The following is a 23,032-nucleotide window of genomic DNA, read 5'->3' on the forward strand; positions in this document are numbered from 1 at the left end:
GATGGTGAGTGTTCATCGGAGGTGAGGGTATCATCTGGAGTGCCCCAGGGAAGTATGGTAAGTCCGCTGTTGTTCTCTATCGACATAAACCACCTTTTGGATAGGGTGGATAGCAATGTGCGGGTGTTTGCTGATGATGCTGTGGCGTACGAGAAGGTGTCGTCGTTGAGTGACTGTAGGAGGATACAAGACGACTTGGACAGATTTGTGATTGGTGTAAAGAATGGCAGCTAACTCTAAATATAGATAAATGTAAATTAATACAGATGAGTAGGAAAAAGAATCCTGTAATGTTTGAATACTCCATTAGTAGTGTAGCGCTTGACACAGTCACGTCGATTAAATATTTGGGCGTAACATTGCAGAGCGATATGAAGTGGGACAAGCATGTAATGGCAGTTGCGGGGAAGGCGGATAGTCGTCTTCGGTTCATTGGTAGAATTTTGGAAGATGTGGTTCATCTGTAAAGGAGACCGCTTATAAAACAATAATAAGACCTATTCTTGAGTACTGCTCGAACGTTTTGGATCCCTATCAGGTCGGATTGAGGGAGGACATAAAAGCAATTCAGAGGCGGGCTGCTAGATTTGTTACTGGTAGGTTTGATCATTACGCAAGTGTTACGGAAATGCTTCAGGAACTCGTGTGGGAATCTCTAGAGGAAAGTAGGCGTTCATTTCGTGAATCGCTTCTGAGGAAATTTAGAGAGCCAGCATTTGAGGCTGACTGCAGTACAATTTTACTGCCGCCAACTTAAATTTCGCGGAAAGACCACAAAGATATGATAAGAGAGATTAGGGTTCGTACAGAGACATATAGGCAGTCATTTTTCCCTCGTTCTGTTTGGGAGTGGAACAGGGAGAGAAGATGCTAGTTGTGGTACGAGGTACGCTCCGCCACGCACCGTATGGTGGATTGCGGAGTATGTATGTACATGCAGATGTAGATGCCTTGCTCTTTGGCCTGAATCAGGCTGAAGCGCTTGTGCGAAGCCTGTCTCTTGTGTAGCCACCGTGATTGGTGGTAACTGAAACTGTCGAGACGCTTAACGGATTTATTTGGCTGAGCTCTGGATAAATGACTGTTGTAACCATTCTGCATCTGCATCACTCGTGCTCAACGCCCAGAAATCGTCCTGTTCATGACGCTTCCGGGTTCCTTAAACTTCGTGCACCTCGTTGTTTTCTGACGTTTTTACGCTGTACACGCCAATGACCGCCTGTCCAATGGGGCATAAAACGCTATTCATCTGAAAAGGCCGTCTATCACCACTGAGCGGCCGTCCAATTGCGATGTTGAGCGCAAATTCCAGCCTCCGTCGCTGATAAACAGCAGTCAGCATGGGTGCATGAATGAGGCGCCTGCTGTGGAGGCCCACTTTGTCCCGCACGGTATACTTTAACATCGGAAGTAAGCAACAAGTTTACAGACTTAGCCGTTTCGGAAATTCTTCCATCCTTCACTCGAAAGTCAATGATAGTGCCCTTTTGGACGTCAGATAAATCGCCGCTGCGTTGCCGCATAAAGACGACTGCACTGTTTGTGCGCCCTCCCCCCCTCCCGCCCCCCCACACCCCCGCAACACTGCTAGTGCTACCAACTGCCATTTGTGAGTGGCTATTGCACGTTTACGTTGAACGTAGGTGATGATGACATTAATGTGACTGCTCCGTGTAGTTCTCTAAAGGTTTCCGATGTATATGATGCAATTTGTTAACATCGAGTATAGATTTAAGTGTCAGGAAGTCGTTTCTGAAAGTATTTCGATGGAGCGTAGCCATGTATGGAAGTGAAACATGGACGATAACTAGTTTGGACAAGAAGAGAATAGAAGTTTTCGAAATGTGGTGCTACAGAAGAATGCTGAAGATTAGATGGGTAGATCACATAACTAATGAGGAGTTATTGAATAGGATTGGGGAGAAGATAATTTTGTGGCACAACTTGACTAGAAGAAGAGATCGATTGGTAGGACATGTTCTGAGGCATCAAAAGATCACCAATTTAGTATTGGAGGGCAGTGTGGAGGGTAAAAATCGTAGAGGGAGACCAAGAGATGAATACACTAAAAAGATTCAGAAGGATGTAGGTTGCAGTAAGAACTGGGTGATGAAGAAGCTTGCACAGGATAGAGTAGCATGGAGAGCTGCATCAAACCAGTCTCAGGACTGAAGACCACAACAACAATGATGCAATTCTCAAACACTGTTAATTTATTAATCTTTGTATGAAATATAATATTGTTTCCGCGAACGCACCTAAATATAAAGCTATTTCTAAAAATTTCTGCTTCTATTCATTTCTTTCTTTAAGTAACTAAAGAAGGAAGATTGGTATTTCACGTCACGTTGGCGACAAAAGCATTAATGACGGAGCACAAACTCGGACTGAACAGGGGCGGGGAAGAAAAATCGGTAGTGTCTTTTCCAAGGGAACCATCCTAGCATTCGCCTTATGCGACTTAGGGAAACCAGAGAGAATGCAAGTGACGATGACAAGATGGGGAATTGAACCCTGGTCTTTCCGCAAGCGAGTCCAGTGTCTTACCATTGCGCCACTTTACTGCAACTCTAGCATTGGCCTTAAGCGATTTACGGTGACCACTGAAAACCTAAATTCGGATTATAAGACGGAGAACTGAAATCCGGTCTTTCCGAAAGCAAGTCCAGTGTCATAGCACAGTGCCACTTCACACGGTAGTTTTCGTGAAAGGGCGCATCGAAGCATGTACTGTGCCAGCTTGACTTCGATACGGAAATCGCGTGTCCATTTGTTTGAGCGTGGGAGTCTTGAGGCATGCAGAGTAGGCTTTACATAACTTCAAACAGCCCAGTCGTGGGAATACTGGTGGCATTCAGAAGCAGGATCGGTGGAGGGGGCAGAAATGAAATACGAGGATTGGAGGTGGTGAGCGCCGAGTTTATTGCTCAGATTGTGCAAAGATACGTAAACAAATGGTAGCTCAGCTGTGATCATGAACGTAGATAGGTTGGTTGAAGACCATACATCGGCAGAAGGGAAGGATATCATCGAGAATTACATTAAGGATTCGCGCTTAAACAAGAATCAGCTAGGTGAGTAAAACAGATTTTGTGAATTCTTGCTGGCTATGATGACCCATTCCACAGAGAAAGGAAACAGGAAACAGATATATTTCCACAACTTCTAATGTACTACCGTTACAATATAAGAATCAACAAAGCGTAAAGATGTCCAATTTTACCCATAATGCGTGTTATTTTCTATGTCGAAATTAAAAGAGGTTTATAGATATAGCAGTTTCTTGCTTTTTCATGTGACTGAATAGTTAGGTACAGCAAGCCGGAGTAGATAAGGTCTTGGACCGGCTACTGAATATTTGAGAGCTTCTTCAAGATTTCCTTACACAGTCTATGACACAAATGAGCTCTTTAACTATAAATGATTCCCAGTCCAATAAGATGGTCGAAGCCAAACCTCACATCAGAAAATCTAAGTTTTTGAAAATTCACCCGTGGCAGGTAGTCTGCGTGTTGGTGAAGCTACAGTATTTTTAAAAAGGCGGAAGATATCACAGACAAGAAAATAGGCTAGAGTTCGCAGCGTCTAGGGAGCGCATAATTGCATCGCGTTCCACTGGAAAACCGTTAAACATTCAAAATCATTACGATACAGGTGTTGGATCCAGTACGGTTAGCACTGGCGTATTCGAATTACAACGTCCAGGTTATCACATACAGATCATGATATACTGAATGACTGAAGTGTAGAGAGTAGTATTACTTCATTACAAAAGCCATATAAGTAAGATGCAGGAATTACGGATATTAACAATAGCAACAATTTGTTCGATTGACCTTGCTTATATTTTAGCGTGGGATAGTTATAGGGCCGCATTATCTTGCCCGGTTGTGAACTGATAATTACGAGCACTGCTCGACAAGGGATTACAAAATATGGACCCCAGTTGCTTCCCTGGCATTTCTGTTCATACCTACGTCAAAAATTTCTGCATAGATCAAATATTACCAAGACAATGCGCCAACAACATTTCTCTTAGTTTTACGTCGAAGTGAATGCAGAGGCATTCCTTTCCATCGTCTCTCCACGCCGAACGATTTCATACCGGGATCTTTGCCCCTCGTTTATAAGCTACAGGTGAAACTGGCTCGTTTGAGTGACAGATAATTTAAGTTGCTGAGTGTATTTCGTCGCTAAGAGTTAAAGTCTTGCAGCTTAGCAATTAAACTTCGTGTTTAGGAGCGCTGTATCAGTAAAAGGGCATGAAATGTGGCGTAGGTCCTGGAACTATTTCTTACGTCATTAAAAATACATAAAATATATTTTAAGACTCTTTGCTTTGCAGATTTCAGCAACGTATCAATGCAAAATATCGTCTTTCCAGAGCCCTTTCCTTTATTGAAGTCGTTGATACTTTCTCAGATGATCAATAGCGCAGTGCATCTCCATGTGCGTAGGATCTCGGATGCCTGTTTTTGTCTTATTGTGAAGAAATGTGAGGAATATTCTTTTTAGTTAATGAAGTTTTATATTTTTAGAAATATTTTGCAAAGTAAATGTTTTTCTTTGATTCCGTTTCTACAGCGGCTTATGTGCTCCTATTTTTGTCTATGTATTCGTCCTTCGTTTCCTTACTGAGAGACAGTCCCGAAGAGCACCTACGATCTACGAGGAGTGCAGTCTCTCTGTTTTTCGCGTGTTCTTCGTGTTTTTATATGCTTGTAAAATGCGGGTTACGAGAGGAAGTATAAGGTTCTCTACACAGCCTAGTAATTTGTACCTAAAATCACATGGAGACACTCGACCTGTGAAATCCCAATAGTCATTCGTATTAGCGTATTCAAACAAGGCATGGAGCTAGATTTCACTTTCACAGGGTAAATACTAATACCGACCGAATGGTTACTATACGGAATTTTCATGAAAGTTAGCTCATCATGGAATGGTCCACGAGTGATTTATCGAACATATTTGTTTCGTGGTTTCACATTTAATGCGCATCTGAAAGTATAGTATAAACCATCTTCTCTACTTCTTTATCAACTACTTTTGAAGCACATATTACCTTTACAAAAGATTGGAATGATTAATTCTGATACAAATGAATACTGGCAGCATTCATAATAAGGCACAATTTCTAGACATCTTCACTTTACCTGCAGGTGTGCTACATGCGGAGAACCTACGTGTGTTTGTAATTTAAACCTCTCCTCTTTTCCCAAACGTGTGACATACAAGTTACAACTTGTCAACTAGATACATTTTATCATAATATGTTTAGGGTATCTTAAACGAAACTCATTGTGCGACCAAATGAAAAGGAAAATTGTGAATACTGTAGCTGTAGTCACCAAAGCTGTTGAAGTCAGATACTTACGGATTTAATGAATGTATAGGAAAATGTTTCACGAGCCGATACCGCACAAATGAATGTTGTGACATGAAAATTCGCACCTCTTCCATCTTCAGTGGTAGTCATTTTTTAATGCAGCTACATCATTTTAATATTATTCGAGAACTCGCAAGCAAGCTGTGTGGTTATATGACCCTTGCTTGGTTTAGAATGAAACTTATTACAAAAAGTTCAGAGAAAATGCTAAATGCGGAGACCAAAATTGGCAGCACACCACACGTACTCCTACTAAATTATGTAAACGTAGTATAATGTAGCGGAAACAGAAACTTGCTGGTAGTCTTCGCCTTCATTTTCCTCCTGCCAACCTTTTTTTGTGAAACTTTTCGCTGCAAACCATTGTCCAGATCCTCCATGAGATTACTGACCAATAGTATATTAATCAAAGTATATAAAATCTTGTAGTAAATGTTTCAGAAACAGTTGACGAGCTAATTTAATACTTATAACATGCACGATAAATATCAACCGCCGGCCAGAGTGGCCGAGCGGTTCTAGGCGCTTCAGTCTGAAACCGCGCGACCGCTACGGTAACAGGTTCGAATCCTTCCTCGGGCATGGATGTGAGTGATGTCCTTTGGTTAGTTAGATTTAAGCAGTTCTAAGTTCTAGGGAACTGATGACCTCCGCTGTTAAGTCCCATAGTCCTCAGAGCCATTTTAACCATTTTTGAAATATCAACCAGGCGTCTGAAAACACATCAGCACAGAAAATAAATTAATTAAAATGACTACTGACATTAAACAAGACATGTACAGAAGTGAAGTGACCACTTTAACACTGCTTGATTACAGTATTGCATTTGGTGTTGTCGATTCCGATGTGTTACTTCTGATAATAAATTTGCTTATCAATGCTGTAATGCGGTTTGGCAGCTACCTTAAAAATAGCTGGCCGGAGTGGCCAAGCGGTTAAAGGCGCTACAGTCTGGAACCGCACGACCGCTACGGTCGCAGGTTCGAATCCTGCCTCGGGCATGGCTGTGTGTGATGTCCTTAGGTTAGTTAGGTTTAAGTAGTTCTAAGTTCTAGGGGACTTATGACCACAGCAGTTGAGTCCCAAAGTGCTCAGAGCCATTTTTTGAACCTTAAAAATAGATATCAGTGAGGAGCATCAGGATTGGAGAAGTCATTAGGGGAACATGTGGGCTCAGGAGTCCCCAAGGCTTCAGTCCTAAGTCCGTTGCATTGCGCCCTGAATAACAATGAGATTTCAGCTGCATTACATCCTCGTAAAAATTGCCTGTTTACTGACGATAACTGGTTGTATCGAAGTGGCAGCACCACGAGCCCCACGAACAGCGTTTGTGCCGTACCAGGCATTATGTGTGACGTTTTATCATTATTACGATGGGCAACAAAATCTCGGTCTAACACTAAATCCTAAGACGTTACAGGTTATCTTAATATCGCACCACAGGTTGTCCAGTGAATATTACTGTTAAACATTTCCTCCCATATTTATTCAGGATGTTGTTTTGTTGTTGTTTATTGTGGTCTTCAGTCCTGAGAGTGGTTTGATGCAGCTCTCCATGCTACTCTATCCTGTGCAAGCTTCTTCATCTCCCAGTATCTACTGCAACCTACATCTTTCTGAATCTGCTCAGTGTATTCATCTCTTGGTCTCCCTCTACGATTTTTACCCTCCACGCTGCCCTACAATGGCAAATTTGTGATCCCTTGATGCCTCAGAACATGTCGTACCAACTGGTCCCTTCTTCTTGTCAAGTTGTGCCACAAGCTTCTCTTCTCCCCAATTCTATTCAATACCTCCTCATTAGTTATGTGATCTACCCAACTAATCTTCAGCACTCTTCTGTAGCACCACATTTCGAAAGCTTCTATTCTCTTCTTGGCCAAACTATTTATCGTCCATGTTTCACTTGCATACATGGGTACACTCCATACAAATACTTTCAGAAACGATTTCCTGACGCTTAAATCTACACTCGATGTTAACAAATTTCTCTTCTTCAGAAACGCTTTCCTTGCTATTGCCAGTCTGCATTTTATATCTTCTCTACTTCGACCATCATCAGTTATTTTGATCCCCAAATAGCAAAACTCCTTTACTACTTTAAGTGTGTCATTTCCCAATCTAATTCCCTCAGCATCACCCGAGTTAATTCAACTACATTCCATTATCCTCGTTTTGGTTTTGTTGATGTTCATCTTATTTCCTCCTTTCAAGACACTGTCCATTCCATTCAACTGCTCTTCCAAGTCCTTTGCTGTCTCTGATAGAATTACTATGTCATCGGCGAACCTCAAAGTTTTTATTTCTTCTCCATGGATTTTAATACCTACTCCGGATTTTTCTTTTGTTTCCTTTACTGCTTGTTCAATATACAGATTGATTAACATCGGGGAGAGGCTACAACCCTGTCTTACTCCCTTTCCAACCACTGCTTTCCTTTCGTGCCCCTCGCCTCTTATAACTGCCATCTGGTTTCTCTACAAATTGTAAATAGCCTTTCGCTCCCTTTATTTTACCCCTGCCGCCTTTAGAATTTGAAAGAGAGTATTCCAGTCAACATTGTCAAAAGCTTTCTCTAAGTCTACAAATGCTATAAACGTAGGTTTGCCTTTCCTTAATCTTTCTTCTAAGATAAGTCGTAAGGTCAGTATTGCCTCACGTGTTCCAATATTTCCACGGAATCCAAACTGATCTTCCCCGAGGTCGGCTTCTACCAGTTTTTCCATTCGTCTGTAAAGAATTCGTGGTAGTATTTTGCAGCTGTGACTTATTAAACTGATAGTTCGGTAATTTTCACATCTGTCAATACCTGCTTTCTTTGAGATTTGAATTATTATATTCTTCTTGAAGTCTGAGGGTATTTCGCCTGTATCATACATCTTGCTCACCAGATGATAGAGTTTTGTCAGGACTGGCTCTCCCAAGGCCGTCAGTAGTTCTAATGGAATGTTGTCTTTTCCTTCCCTTTTTTTCTGATGTTTGTAATCGTCTCTGTCTGTTCGTACAGTTCTATTGTCGGTCTACCCATACCTCCTCTTTCTAAATTGGCGCGTACATTTTTGTCAGTATTTTCCTGTCTTCTTTATTTTCTTTCTTCCCTTTGATTGCTGTTGTTTCTGACCTGTGATAAGAGTACTGAATTTTAATGTCTTAATTTGTCATTGATGGAGATATTCTTTTGTCGTAGTGCTTCCATGATAGTTTTTGTCTTGTGTCTCTCCATCTTTACCCCACTGACTCCTTTGTCCCATGATCTGATTATTTTCTCTAGAATTGAGTTAAATAAAATGGATGACAGGCAAGATCCCTGCCCCTCCCTATCTTGATTTCTGATGGTTGCCAGATCTCTCCGACGAATATTACTTTGGATGTACCATTTGTCAACGTTTCTAGCTTTCTGGTCTCGTCCACCTTCTTCTCTTACAGTGCGCTGAAGAGTGTTTGTTTATGAAGTTGTAGGCCGTCTTGAAGTCGACGAATGTTATTGAGGTGTTCCTGGACTTTCTCGTTGTTAATATCGTTCTCAGGTAACAGATTTGTTCACTGGATGATTTTCCCTTCTTGAACTCTCTTTGGTATCCTCCTACCTATCTGAAACTCTAGCAGATTTAACAGGGCTTTTGATAGAATTTAGAATGTGGTAAGTTGTAGTGTAATACATCCGTAGTTATTATGATCAGTTTTCTCTCATTTCTTATGGTAGGGGTGTTCATTATTATTATTATTATTATTATTATTATTATTATTATTGTATACAGCTCCGTACTATGGGCGTGTTAACTCTCCAGTGATCGAAGGTTAGGTGAAGCAGAATACGTGAAGGCCCTATACTTCCTTCGTAACAAAAATGCTTGAATAAGTAAGCAACAAGTGCGATATCATTATACTCTCTTCCTAAGACAACTGAATTACATTTCAAAGCACCATTACCATAGTAAAGAAAAATCGTAACTGCTGTAATATCCCAACGGATAAAACATGTACTCGCACCTTAGTCTACTGAAATTAGATGAACTCGTCAAGCGCTTCTGAATATTTGAGATTAGTGACTTTGCGTAAATATTTGTGAATGAAGAGAGCGCAGTCAAGTTGAGCTCTAACGGGTTTGCACGGGAGCGATGAATACGCTAACCTAAGAAACCTTTGGCTCTTTGAAGCATAGTGTTTGTGAACTGATTAACTGATTGACACGCCGCTCCAATGAGCACAGCAAGAAATTCCTAGAAATAAATGAACATTACGTTTTGATGTTTATGATTTCTTATTAGTGGCATATTTGTTCAGTGTCAAATTATTTGAGTAGTGGTAAGATTCAGCTTTCTTAAAATGTGAGATCTGGCTTAAAATCTGTTCTGCTCTTTAAGTCACACGAACGAAAAACTTCAAATGTTGATCTGTAATACGACGTACACTATACAGCGCATGATGACCGGCAATTCTTACTGTTTTCGCACCATTCCTATTCCCTTAGCAAATGATGACTACACTGTGGATATAAACTTGGAGACAATATTACGGAGAGGAAAGAGGAAATAAATGAAGATGACATGGGATATAGATTATGATACTGCAAAGAGAGTTTGATAAATCACTGAGATACCCCAACCGAAACCAGGCCCCTCGGTATCGGATACTCCAGTAGAATTATTGATATGCTTGGGACAGCCAGCAATGACGAAACTATTCTATGTGGTATGCAATACGTGTGAGACCGGCAAAATACCCTCAGATTTCAAGAAGAACGTCATAATAAAAATTCCAAGGAAGGCAATTACTGACAGGTGTGAATTTTACCGATGTATCAGTTTAGTAGATCATGGCTGCAAAATGCTGATACAAATTATTAACAGAAGAATGGAAAAACTGGTAGAGGCCGACCCCGGGGAAGATCAGTTTGGGTTTTGGAGAAATGTGGGGACGTGCGAGACTATACAGTCCATGCTCCATATTTTAGAATATAGGATGAAGAAAGGCAAATATATGTCTATAGCTTTTGTAGATTTAGAGAAAGTTTTTGCCAATGTTGAGTGGAACACATTCCTTGAAATTATGAACGTAGCAAGGATAAAACACAAGGAGATAAATCTTGTCTACGCCCTGTACACAAACGAGAATGCCGTTATAAGCGTTGAAGGACAGACAAGGAGCTTATCACCGATATTATTCAGTCTGTACATTGAGCACTATGTTAACTAAACCAAGGCGAAATTCGGTAACGGAAGAAAGTTCAGAGAGGAGGAAAAAAAAACTTTTAGATTTTCTGACGACAATGTAAGTCTGTCAGGGACGGCAAAGGACTTGAAAGACCAGAACGGAATGGCTAGAATCTTGAAAAGGGATTGTGAGGTAAACATCAACAGACAAAAAATAAGGGCAATTGAATGTAGTCGAATTCAGACAGCCGATGCTGAAGGAATTCGATTAAGAAATGAGACAATGAAAGTATTACATTAATTTAGCCAATAGGGCAGCAGAATAACTAATGATGCCCGAAGTAGACAGGATATAAAATGCACACTGACGAGCGCAAGAACTGCGTTTCTGAAAAAAAGAAATTTGATGTTCTCAAAAAACGAGTGTTAGAAAATCTTTTCTGTAGGTATCTGTCTAGAACGTAGGCTTGTACGGAAGTGAAGTGAAATGATAAACAGTTAAGACAAGAAGAGAATATAAACTGTTCATATATGGTACTGCAGAAGAACGCTGAAGATTAGATGGGTGGACCAAATGACCAATGAAAAGATACTGTACCGAAATAAGGATAAAGGAATTCGCAGCACAACGTAACTTAACGGGAGGGGGAATCGGTTGATAGAACACTTTCTGTGACATCAATGAATCGTCAGTTTGGCAGTTTGCGACGTATTAACTGTAGACGGGGGCCATGGCTCGAATACAGTAAGCAGGTTCAAATGAATGTAGATTACCTTAGTTACGCAGAGATGGAGAGGCTTGCACAGTGTAGCTTTAGAATAGCATGAAGAGATGCATCATACCAGTCTTCGAAGTGAGGACCACAACATCAACAACATAAACATGCAAAGGAAAATGACTGTGAGTAAATCTCTGCACGAGCGTTCACCTATCTTCAGCCGCACAATAAGCTATTATCCTATGTTAAAAATGTGGTTCGGATTGTTGTTATTCGGAGTGATTATAAGATTCAGATCGCATTTACGGTCAATATCCTCACAAAACATCTCTCATTTTCATGTTATTAAAGCTTAAAAGTCATTAAATATCAAGAATTTAGACGTAATCGAAACGCTTTGTTATTGACTGACAGTTTGGTGGCGTCACAGACTAGGAGTAAGACGAAGCTATTCGTGTGGTACACGAGTGTTAGCCGTAGATTCTATGTATTTTCTGACTTTTCTGCAAATAATTTAGCTATTTAGTGATTCAAAACGCATTTAGAACTTTTAAGTAACAATATAAAGTGGAGTGGATAGTGGAGATCTTACGAAAATTGATGCGTTTATGCTCTACTCATTTAGAGCGGCGACATGTGCAAGGACGGACATTCTTTTCCCTGCTCGCTACAACATCATTATACCAGCTCTAAACTAAGGAACTGTGGAACTTTTGCAAATGAGTCCTTATATTATATCTAGATTGTCGACTATCAGTCAAGAAATACCACCCAAAACACAATAAAACAATTCTTAGCAAATCTCAGTGCTATACAGGGTACTGAGCAGAGGTATGGCTGAAAGCACCCTCTCTGTGGCGCAACGGATACCGAATGTAATTGTATATAAGAACAACGCAGGTCCGAATCCCCGAAGGCTCATAAATTTTTAGAAGGTTTGCACGAAATATGAAAATAGCGTTAGCAGGAACTCATTGTAGCAGTTGTTTCGATGGTGGAATGTACTGTATACAGCTTCACATTAATCTTAGTCTGAGAAATGGACAACTGAGGACAAATGCATCTATTTTGTTACGAACAATTACCTTTATTAAAAGGATTGTTAGCACTGAAGATACACCAAACTCCCGCAGTACAACGAGGTGTAGGCTTTGCACGCGGAGAGATATAAAGCATGTACAACATGCAAGTAATACAAACGTAGGGGTTGTGCTGTTCGTGAGTGAAACTAACGTCAGTGTCTGAAGCAGGCTTATCTTCAGTTTACGTAAGATGATGAAATTCAAAAGCTTAAACAATAAGGACCCTAGCTGGACAGAACGAAGATAAAAAACATTGTTTCTAATTAAGTAAAAGGTGTGTGGCCGCAGTAACTAGAAAATATCATTATGAAAATGACGTGTTTGAACAGCTATTGCAAATGTAAGCGAATGTAAACGCCAGGAAAAACACAATAATACTCTGTTTGTAATCGGTGCGGTGAAGTTTTATAATTGTGCTTTGGTTTTCATATGAAAGTACTATCGATTTGTTTTATAGCGGAGTTGAAATGTTGTTGCAGGCTAGAGAGCGTGTCTCGGAGGTAAATTAATGTTAACTTCAGAGTGCAAGACTTTTTAATTAAGCGAGAGAACTTGGACATCAACGTGGTGGCAGTTTTCTGGTACAGTGCAACCATTTTTTATGCACCTTCTCATTCTCTGAAACACTCAAGAACAATTTTTCAAGAGTTTTTGCGGATGTATTTATACAGTGTGACTCTACATACCATTTGCAATCGATTTTCCAAAACGTAAATTCCAAAGCAAGACATCACTGTGACTTAGCTTTATGACAGTAGGAGCAGCGAGCTGGCCAGTGACGTCACAGGTATCACATGATTCGTATAGAGTGTTTTAGTGGGCTTTCAAATTATTTCAATTTCATTTCCGTTTTTACTGAAGAATATTGAAATTCAAGACGAGAAACGCATGAGCATAAAATGATATAGTTAAGCATTTAAGACGATTTCCAGAAAACAGTCAAATAACCTATTATTGTTGAACTGTACCCAATATCAAAGCATACAGATGCCCAAACAAAACACGAAAACTAATCGAAATGAATACGAGTGACTACGAAACGTTTCCGCCAAGATGTCCTTGTGATGAAACTAGCTTTAAGTAACGATAGCAATGATAGAGCTGCAACTACTACGTATATGTGGTCTACATAATATGTAGTCGTGTATGCTTTTAAGCGATTTTTTTCTAAATACCTGATCTCAAGAGCAATCTCTTAGGAACAATTTTTATGAATCTCGAATTTCTATTGTGCAACCTACTTTTGTTTAAAAGTTTAAAGCACTATCAACACACAGATGTTATACACCGAAAATGACATAATCGTATTTTATCCATGCTGGATTCTGTTGAAGTTCAAGGCTGTTTTTCAATTAAACAAATCAACAAATTAAAGTTAATCTGTTTAATAGCTAACAATAACATTCTGGTGATATTTTGCACAAAATACATAAATTATGTACAACTGAAGCATTAGAAAGAAATAAGAAATACGTTATTTATAGAATAGTAATGAAATTAAAACGACCTGATTCGGCTAACATTAATACAGTCTACGTTGCTCTAGAATTTCTATTGCTTGTCGGATTCATGATTCTCATGTTCATAACATTAACAATAACTCATTTAGTGTACTTGAAAACTCTAAGTCTGCGTTTGACAGGATTAATAGTTCACAGTGAGTCCCACTCTACTCCTAACATTAAGAGAGACTGTGACTAGTTCAATGTCTGAAAAGTTCTTATTGAAGACACCATCTTTGAAATTCCATGCATGTAATGGAACACCGACAAAAGTACACAATGTAGAACATGTTGGTCATTACTGTAACCCAAAAAACACTTTCCTAGTAAATGTCTAAGTTACTCACTTTCCCGTTGACACTGCAAGCAGGAAGTGAACATGGGTTTCTCTTTGCGATTTTTGCTAATATAGTGCTATAATATATGCTTCTGGATAATTGTTACGATATCTAGATGTTTTATGATTTTAATATGTACTAAAAATAGTATATTCAATTATTCAGCCCCGCCAGCTGAACCAATAATGGAAATAATTTTGCTATATCGACTAAAGCAACACTTTTTGTATGGCTCCAATGGAAATGCTAGCTTTCATTCAAGCTGAGTGGACTTGTCATTGACGTAGGGACCTCTTTTAAGAACTCAGTATGTAATGAAACCAGAGTTGTTCAGAAACTGTTTAATGTCAAGATCATTTTTTCAATATATTATGTTTGTCGAGTTACATATATTGAAGAGTGGAAGTAGCAGACTGAGATGACACGTGCCACATGGGCACACGGCTACGGAAGTTATTATAGTGATACATCTATTTCGGTAGCACATTTGTTCGGTAATGCTGTCTACAAATAATCTGATACCAGTTCAAAACGACAGTGAAGAGCAGGCTAAGCAAATAAACAATAACTAATATCGCCAAAAACATCTGGGCAGCTTACGCCTTGATGCTGACACAGCATTAACTGGATACCTATGTTCATCCATTTGATCTCGATAACAAGATATGTATTCATAGTTACACGCATATCTGTGGTACTCGCACAGGCAAAGGCTAAAAGTATCAGCCTATGCTTTAGAGATATAACATAGGTGAGCAACCCAGTGCCGCGCGGAGTGGCTGCGTGGTTAGAGTCACCATGTCACGGATTGCGCTGCCCCTTCCGCCGGAGGTTCGTGTGTGTGTGTGTGTGTGTGTGTTGGTCTTAGCATAAGTTAGTTTAAGGATTGTGTTAATCTACGGACCAATGACCTCAGCAGTTTGATCCCTTAGGAATTCACACACATTTTGGACAGCAATTCAGCCTACACCGCGAATGTGGACTATTAGACCAATTATATTTTATTGCTGTACAGTATACGCGCAAGTAGCTAAAACAAGAAATCGAACCAAACCGATATCAGGCGATTCATAGAAATGTACAGAAGTAATTTAGGTTGCTCTTTTAAAATATTCCTAAGAAATTATATTTACAAAGTCTTTTAACCATTATTTATTTAAAATATGTTTTGAATTTTTTCCAAATGCGAAAGAACGCAGCTTCAATCCACTCACTACTCGTACTTAAATTGAGGCGTCGTAAGAGTGGTTTACCCGCACTCTAAATGAGTCAGGTGTGCACTATACATCAGGGGATGTTCTCCATATAGCTGAATGTGTGTGAGGTGTATACAAAGATTTGTTAGATTAGACTACTCTTCATACAGTCCAGATAATGATTACTTCTGGAGCATTCGCAACAAGGTGTTAGAGTTTGCAGCACTCCTGAAAAGCAGTGGAGCTCACGTAATACTAGGTACAGAAAGACGGTCAATCACTATCTTGATATCAGTGAGTTATTTTGGAATAATTTAAGAGTATATCGAAAGGACAGGCTTACGGTAAACAGAGGTGGTGAATTTCTCACAGTAAACAAGAAACTGAAATCCACCGAGATAGATACTGAAACTGCATGCAGGACTGTCTCAGAGAAACTCAGTGTCAAAGGTGAGCAAAACTTATTATTTTATCCTTTTATCGACAACCAGACTCACCTCCAGAAGGAACAGAAAATTTTAGGGAAAATATATTTAGATGCAGGAGCAAGATACTGTATGAGCAGTAACCTGATACACAATTACGTCAGAAAAATTTCAGTAAATGTCATCCCTCTCATGCACACACATACATATGTTGCTCTCTCAATAACAATCCAGTATTTTGCAAACCATTAGAATGTTACAGCCAATCAAAATGTAGCCCCACAGCCGCTACCTTGGCCATGTACAATTATATCCGAATGACTTGAATTTTGCGCTGTGTTCAAGATTATTCGATTATTTATCAAAAATAAGTAAAGGGTGTAACTTACAAGTTATGCAGCACTTGTCAACGAGCATAATTCGATCTATGTACCACACTTGGTAAAAGGCATAATGGAAGCTAAAATTAAGTACCTCTACATCTAAAATGCTTGTCTTATTTATCGAAATACATATAATAGTGCTTCAATCTTAAGATTCATTTGTCAAAGAACATAGTTTGGTCTTCGTACTACAGTTGATGGAAGGCACAATGGACGCTAAAATTAAATATTTACGAATCTAAAACGTTTGTGTTATTAATCTGTACACGCGACCCTACTGTTGACGGAATTTGCAGGTTACGCTACACTTATCAATGAATATAGTTCGTTTATTGTACCACATTTGGTATTAGACACAGTTTACAGTCACATTAAATGTTCCCACTTACAAGTTGTCAGTGTTACTGATCTACAACTGAAAGAAACACATGATATTTGTCAGGTGTCGCAGTGTTATTACAGTGTCTAAAATATCAGTCGTAAGTGCATAATGGAAGTAATTTACAATATTTCCACATCTGTATTATGTACCAAAATATTTAAGCAACACACACACACACACACACACACACACACACACACACACACAGCGGTTATGTCAACGTTATTGCCATGTCTAAAATGTTTGTATTATTGTTCTATGAAATATATGTTTTCTAAAATAACATATCAGCTGCTGGAAGAGTGCAAATAATGCGTAACGTACACTTGACACCTAAAACATGACTATCAACTCTCAAAAAAAACTACTGAAATTCTATTTGAACATCTAAATTATCTGTATTAATGTTCTATAACTGTACAAAACACATGTTGGTTAATATAATATGCTAAACACTCAAGCAGCGATAGTTGACAAAGCGGACAGTCTGTATTACTTTTCTATAACTGTCAGCTGTCGGAACAGTGCAGTTAACGTGTAAATTACGCTTGTTGCCTAAACGATGACTGAGAACTCTCAAATTGTCAGAATGATGACTCCATGCCTAATTTATCTGAATTATTACAAATAACAGTACAAAATACATGTGGACTAAATAACATGTTATGTGGCACTTGACACTTCACCTAAGACATATATAAGGCTATACACAAAACTGAAGCTGACCAAGCACCACATTACATGGAAGAAGATAATGCACCAAACAATATAAATAACATTACTGACTGGCTTAATTAGTTTATTTTTATTACTTTTGATCATGGACATACCTGTCGTAGCATGTTTATCAACCAACGTCATATTTTCAATACTTGAGTACAACAAATCATATTGAGGAAGATGCATTTTGGTGAGATCTTTAAGGCTTCATAGCACTTACACTGCATATTTTCATGATACGCTACTGTAACTTTGTAATGCACCAAGTACTAAATTTGAACACAATATGATCAAAGTCAGTGATGGAACAAGGTAGGGAGAAATATCGGACCTCTCGGAAAACGAATTGCAACATATTAAATTACTTATCAATATATGTAAATATTTGCTATATAACATTACAGCTGATCTAACGTAAAGTTTAAAGTGCACTTGTTGACAAGAATAATTTGATCTCTGTGTCAAACTAAACAATGTAATTCCCACAACCAAATTGTCTGAGTTGTTTGCTAGAACTGCTGTTAGTTCAGCAAAACCCGATATCAAAGTCAGAAGAAGTTTACGGTGACCAACATGTTAGGGAATTAACTTCATTTTGAAGAAAAAATTTCGTCATATTCTGTCAATAATATTAACTTATACTGGCATACAGTGGAAACTACATGATACTTTACTGAAATAACGCTCTGAACAGTATAAATACACATTCATTTAGGCAAAAAAATAAGTCATAACCAGAAGCGACGTCATGGTCAGATTTGCTGACGCCTGCACATGCAAACTGATGCCATCTCCAAGCGTCTCATGTTTAGCAGAGTTGACATCAATGTATCTTCGCTTTCTTAGACAAGTCGAGACTTGCTGAAGGTTGCATGTGCACATTCAAGGAGCAACGATTTCGTTGAAGCTATATCCTGATAACAAATACAGACAGTTATTGGTTTCTTTAAATCAGTTTGTGGCACAAACACTGTCAGTTTGTGGTGTTACAATACAGTTTTCTGATCCAGTAACTGACGACCACTTTCAGGTCATGGCACATACCCACTGTCAGCCTCTGGTATTAGAATACTATTCGATATCCAGAACCTGACACCTGCTGCCAGATTATGGCACATACACTGTCAGATTCTGGTGTTAGAATACTATTTTAGTTTTGAATGCCTAATTGTTTGGAATTTTGAACGACCACTGCCTTGTCGGCTTTACATCAATCGCTTGCAAATTTTCCACTGTTCTTGCTTTAACATGACATGGAGAAAGAAAAGAGAAAGAAATGCTCAAGTGTGAAGAAAGTCAAATATTTCAGGCTTTGGAAGCTTAAAAAATTGGATGCCCATAGCAAGCAATCGTAAGCTGTATCAAGTTCCTAGAAAAATGATCAGTTCAAAGACAGATAGGTCCTTCTTGTACGCAGGGTGAATAATATGAAGCTTGGTTAGTTAAGTGGATCTTGGAAAGTCAAAATAAGGAATTCTCTATTACAAGAAGTCAACTAATAGAGTGTGTTCGCAAACAAGTTGCAGAGCTGAGGCTAGATACTCCATTCAGAATGGGAAACCTGGCAAGAAAGAGTGGAACTGTTTTTCCAAAGACAACCAGAAATTATTCAAAGAATTCCTGATACATCGACTCCTCAAAAATTCAGTGTTATCAGTAAAAGACTGAGGAGGGAGCATGTACCGCGTATTGTGACATCAAGAGTATACAAAGAGTTTCAGGAAAAAACAGATATAATACTAGTCTATAGGCTAAAAAACGCAGAATGTTCGAAAAATGAACAGACGTATATAATGGTATTCTTTTATTTGTGTAAATGTACATGCATAACTCAATAAACCATTTTTACAAAAATGCTTTTTTATGGTTTCTCTCCTCCTCCGTCTCCATTGGAAAAATACAAGGGAGGCTTACAAATTATTTTAGACACAGTATATATGAAAACCAAATGCGCTTTGCCTTCGAAATATTTATGTATTTTGATAACAACACCGACAATTTTCGGCTTTTTTAACATGTGGTATGATGATCAAACAATTCTCATTGACAAAAGCCCTTTAAACTGGAGGTTTGACAGTGGGCTGTGCGTGTTTTGTAATGTTATAGAGCAAATCATTAGATATTCTGATAACTAATACATACAAGTTTTGGTTTCGTTAAACTGTGGTACAGTAATCGAACTATGCTCATTGCTAAGTGCATCTTAACCTGTAAGTTGTAGTGGCGGTGCCAATATACAAGCCTTGCCCATTTTTTAAAAATCTTATAGAGCAGTTTTACCCTTAGCAATACCAACACATTTTCCAAAATGTGCATTACCAAGAGAGGGGAGTGCTTTATTCCTGTGCTAAAAAAGAATTTATAAAAAAGCAAATATTTTTTATTGTTGTTCAGTTTTACTCACAACGCACTCTATAAAGAGATACTGGTGTGCAAATAAGGTAGTGAACCTGAAAATATTTAATAGGGGATTCACTGCAGAACGAAACATCTACTACTAAGACTTAAATTTTTGGGTATGGTTTAACTGAAAAATTTAAAAAATGTAACAAATATTTTTTTTAAGTTTTAAAATATAAGGTAATTGAGTGTACTACAATATATTGAAATTTCTGCATGAAGTGTTCTGCCCTCCCCCCCCCCCTTTTGTTGTGAGCGTTAATTTAAAAATGTCATCCATTTGGTTTTTGTACTCGAAATCTTTTACGTATATTGATAAATAAAACAGGCAATTTTATTTGTGGTGATGTTTACATGCCATATTTTATGCATTTCGAAGTTATTCTAGCGTATTACGACAATACGCAGTTTAAGTGATACAAAGCCTTAAAGACCTCAAGAAAATGGTACGGTTTGCTATGCTAAAGTGTCAGAAAGTGTAAAGCCAGTGGATAAACACGCTACTACAGGTATATCCAAGATCAAAATTAATAAAAATAAAGCTGTATTAGACAGTCAATAACGTTATTTATATTTTCCTGATACATTAAGTTCCTCTCCTCTAAAATGGTACTTGATCAGGTTTATTTTTGTGGATAGCCTCATTTAGCCATGAGACGAAGCTTCAACTGCCTGTTTAGCATGTTATTTTTGCAACATGTGTTCTTAGTGTTATATAACAAGAACACAGACAATTTAGATGTGGAACATGGCATTGTGGTACTTCATTTGAGAGTTGACAGTCATGTTTTAGGTGTCAAATGTAAATTACACATTAACTGCACTCTTCCAGTCGCTGACACGCTATTTTAGCTAACATGTGTTATATAGAACAATAACACAGACACTTTAGATTTGGTAATAAGATTGACATTATATTTGGCAAGTTGCATTATCTTCTTCCCTCTGAAATGGTGTTTGGTCAGTACATTTTTGTACCACAATCTCATTTAGGCCTATGAGGAGGTGTCAACTATTATTGCAGCATGTTCTTTTTAGCTATATGGGTTTTGCACTCTTATAGAACAATTTAGACATGGGAATATCACTGCAGCTGTTACTTTGAGAGTCTTTTAGCTACAATTTAGACATAAAAATATAATTGCAGCTGTTTATTTGAATGTCTTAATTCATGTTTCAGGTGTTATTTGTATGTTACATAGTATCTGCACTATGCTCATTGATAAGTGCAGTTTAACCTGTAATTTGATCAGCAGTAATACCAGTATCCCATGTATTTTGAGATTTGAGATGATTAGAACACAGGACTCTAATTTAGAATAACCGGCGTTTGAACCTCGTAGGGTCATCCTGTTTTAGATGTTCTGTGATTTTCCTAAATCAGCCAGTAAATGCACAGGTGTCTTCTTGAATATATGCAGTGAATTCACTTCCACATTACTTACCAATAATAGCTTGTGCTCTGTCCTTAGTGACCTCGGCACACTAACCTTAATTTGCTTTCTACGAATGCAACTAATAGTAACCATTGAGAATAACCACATGTATGGTAACTACATCTGCAAGCACATTTCAGCTGTGCAGTATAGTTGGTGCAGTGGACAGTGTTTTGGATGAGCATGCAGGAGGGGAGGTTCAGGGTTCAATCGGCGGTTCGGTCACTTTATTTTTTGCTAATTTCATTTTCACATTTCATGCTGTAATGTACACCCTTTCTTAGGTCACATGTATCCTAAATTTACAACATTTTGTAACGCTGAACATAACAAATACGTGGTTAGATAAATAAGAAACAGACAGTTGAAACAAATGACCTGTCATAGGACAGAATAACTACAAAAACAGTATCAATTTCGAGGTGCTAAAGATGATAGCACAGTTCAATAACACAACATCTACTTGTCATATATTTTTCAGATATCAATCTACTAGTACAGAGAAAAATATGTATGGAATATTCACTGAAGGCAGAGATTTTTCCATCTGTTCTCTGAAATATTCTGTTTGATTCTAAGTATGAGGCAGTGGACCTATTGGAGAGCCCTTTGATATTTCTTTCCTAGGTGGCAACACTTCCGGGAAATTACTATCTGCAACGTCTATTTCTCTCTTTCAGAATTCAAAATAATTAGCTTGTTCCGAAGAAGGAGGTAGCGTATCGGAAGGATAAGAAAAGTACATTTAAATCGTTGTTGCAATTCATCACTTGCAGTTGCTGTACTTCGATCAGTGTCTATATTTTAAATGTCAGATCTAATTAAGAAATATAATATTGCTAATTTCCTGTACATTCACATAATTTATGCCTCAAAACAATGGTTTATTTTAGACTAAAATCAGTTTATCCTTTTCAAGTTATGCTGTAGACTACATAGTCGAATTATCTTCAAATTTTAGCAATTTCGTAGTAGAAATACTAATTTCGTTTACACAACGTTAATGAGTCCAAGGAAAAGATAGCAATAACTTGTATATACCTCATAGAGCCTGGTCGAGGTATTCTTAACTCCGAAACAGACTACTGGAATATTTCACCAGAAGCACTGAAAGTCCTTTGAAGAGCAGTAATAATCCCTTGAGGGTCGCCCCTCACAAGTTTCATATTTCGATGGATATCGATTCCAGAGGAAAAGACATGCCGGCTACAACAAGACGCAGAGGCAGGCAGATAAAGTTGCATGTGAATTCGAGGGTAGCAGTGGGTGGAACATGATGGAATAAAGATTTTGGGTATCTCGAAAGGATTCTATAATCGTACCTCTGTAATGGAGACTTCCAATAACACTGAACGTCGCTGTTAGACATGACATACACTCCTAAAAACACAGTAGCGATAAAATTATTGAAAACTGGGATTTTTCTGGTTTAGCTGCAGAACATTGTTCCCAGTATCTTGCTATTTGTGATTCGAGAGATCTTTACTTTAAAATGTCAACTGTTTATGTAGTTCACGGTGCTTCACAGGGTTTGATTTTTTGTACACACATGTCAATCATTTTTTTCTTTATGGCAACTTGCAAGGCTGGATCGCACGTGCTCATATCTTAGTTGTTAATGCAAAAACTATTTTGAAAAATGGTCTTTGTGTATAATTAAATTTTGGAGTTTTATGACATAAAAATTATTTTCAAGGTAATCAAAATATGTGGACATACCGTGGATGGGGCCAATCAAGGTGGAAACAGCTTAAATACGTCAAAATTGTCCCAAATAGATTATAATACTGGGAATGTCTAATGGAGATACGGGCAGTGAAAGAAGTAGTGAAATACTTGAAGATAGCGTTAATCCTACTGAGACTCGCTGTATTAACATTGAATAAGATATGCCTGCTCCACACACG

At 38.4% G+C, this 23,032-nt stretch overlaps 1 protein-coding gene across 1 annotated transcript in view; it reads left to right on the forward strand.

Moving 5' to 3' along the window:
• The first annotated feature begins 2,941 nt into the window (after positions 1-2,941).
• Positions 2,942-23,032, forward strand: part of LOC124722896 (acyl-CoA synthetase short-chain family member 3, mitochondrial) — a 320,410-nt gene continuing 300,319 nt past the window's right edge. The window contains exon 1 of the mRNA XM_047248037.1: positions 2,942-3,074. Within this exon, the coding sequence (XP_047103993.1) occupies positions 2,975-3,074 (100 nt within the window). The 5' untranslated portion in view covers positions 2,942-2,974. The remainder of the gene's footprint in view (positions 3,075-23,032) is intronic.

Source organism: Schistocerca piceifrons, chromosome X (genome assembly GCF_021461385.2).
Source record: "Schistocerca piceifrons isolate TAMUIC-IGC-003096 chromosome X, iqSchPice1.1, whole genome shotgun sequence".
NCBI classification, from domain to species: Eukaryota; Metazoa; Arthropoda; class Insecta; order Orthoptera; family Acrididae; genus Schistocerca; species Schistocerca piceifrons.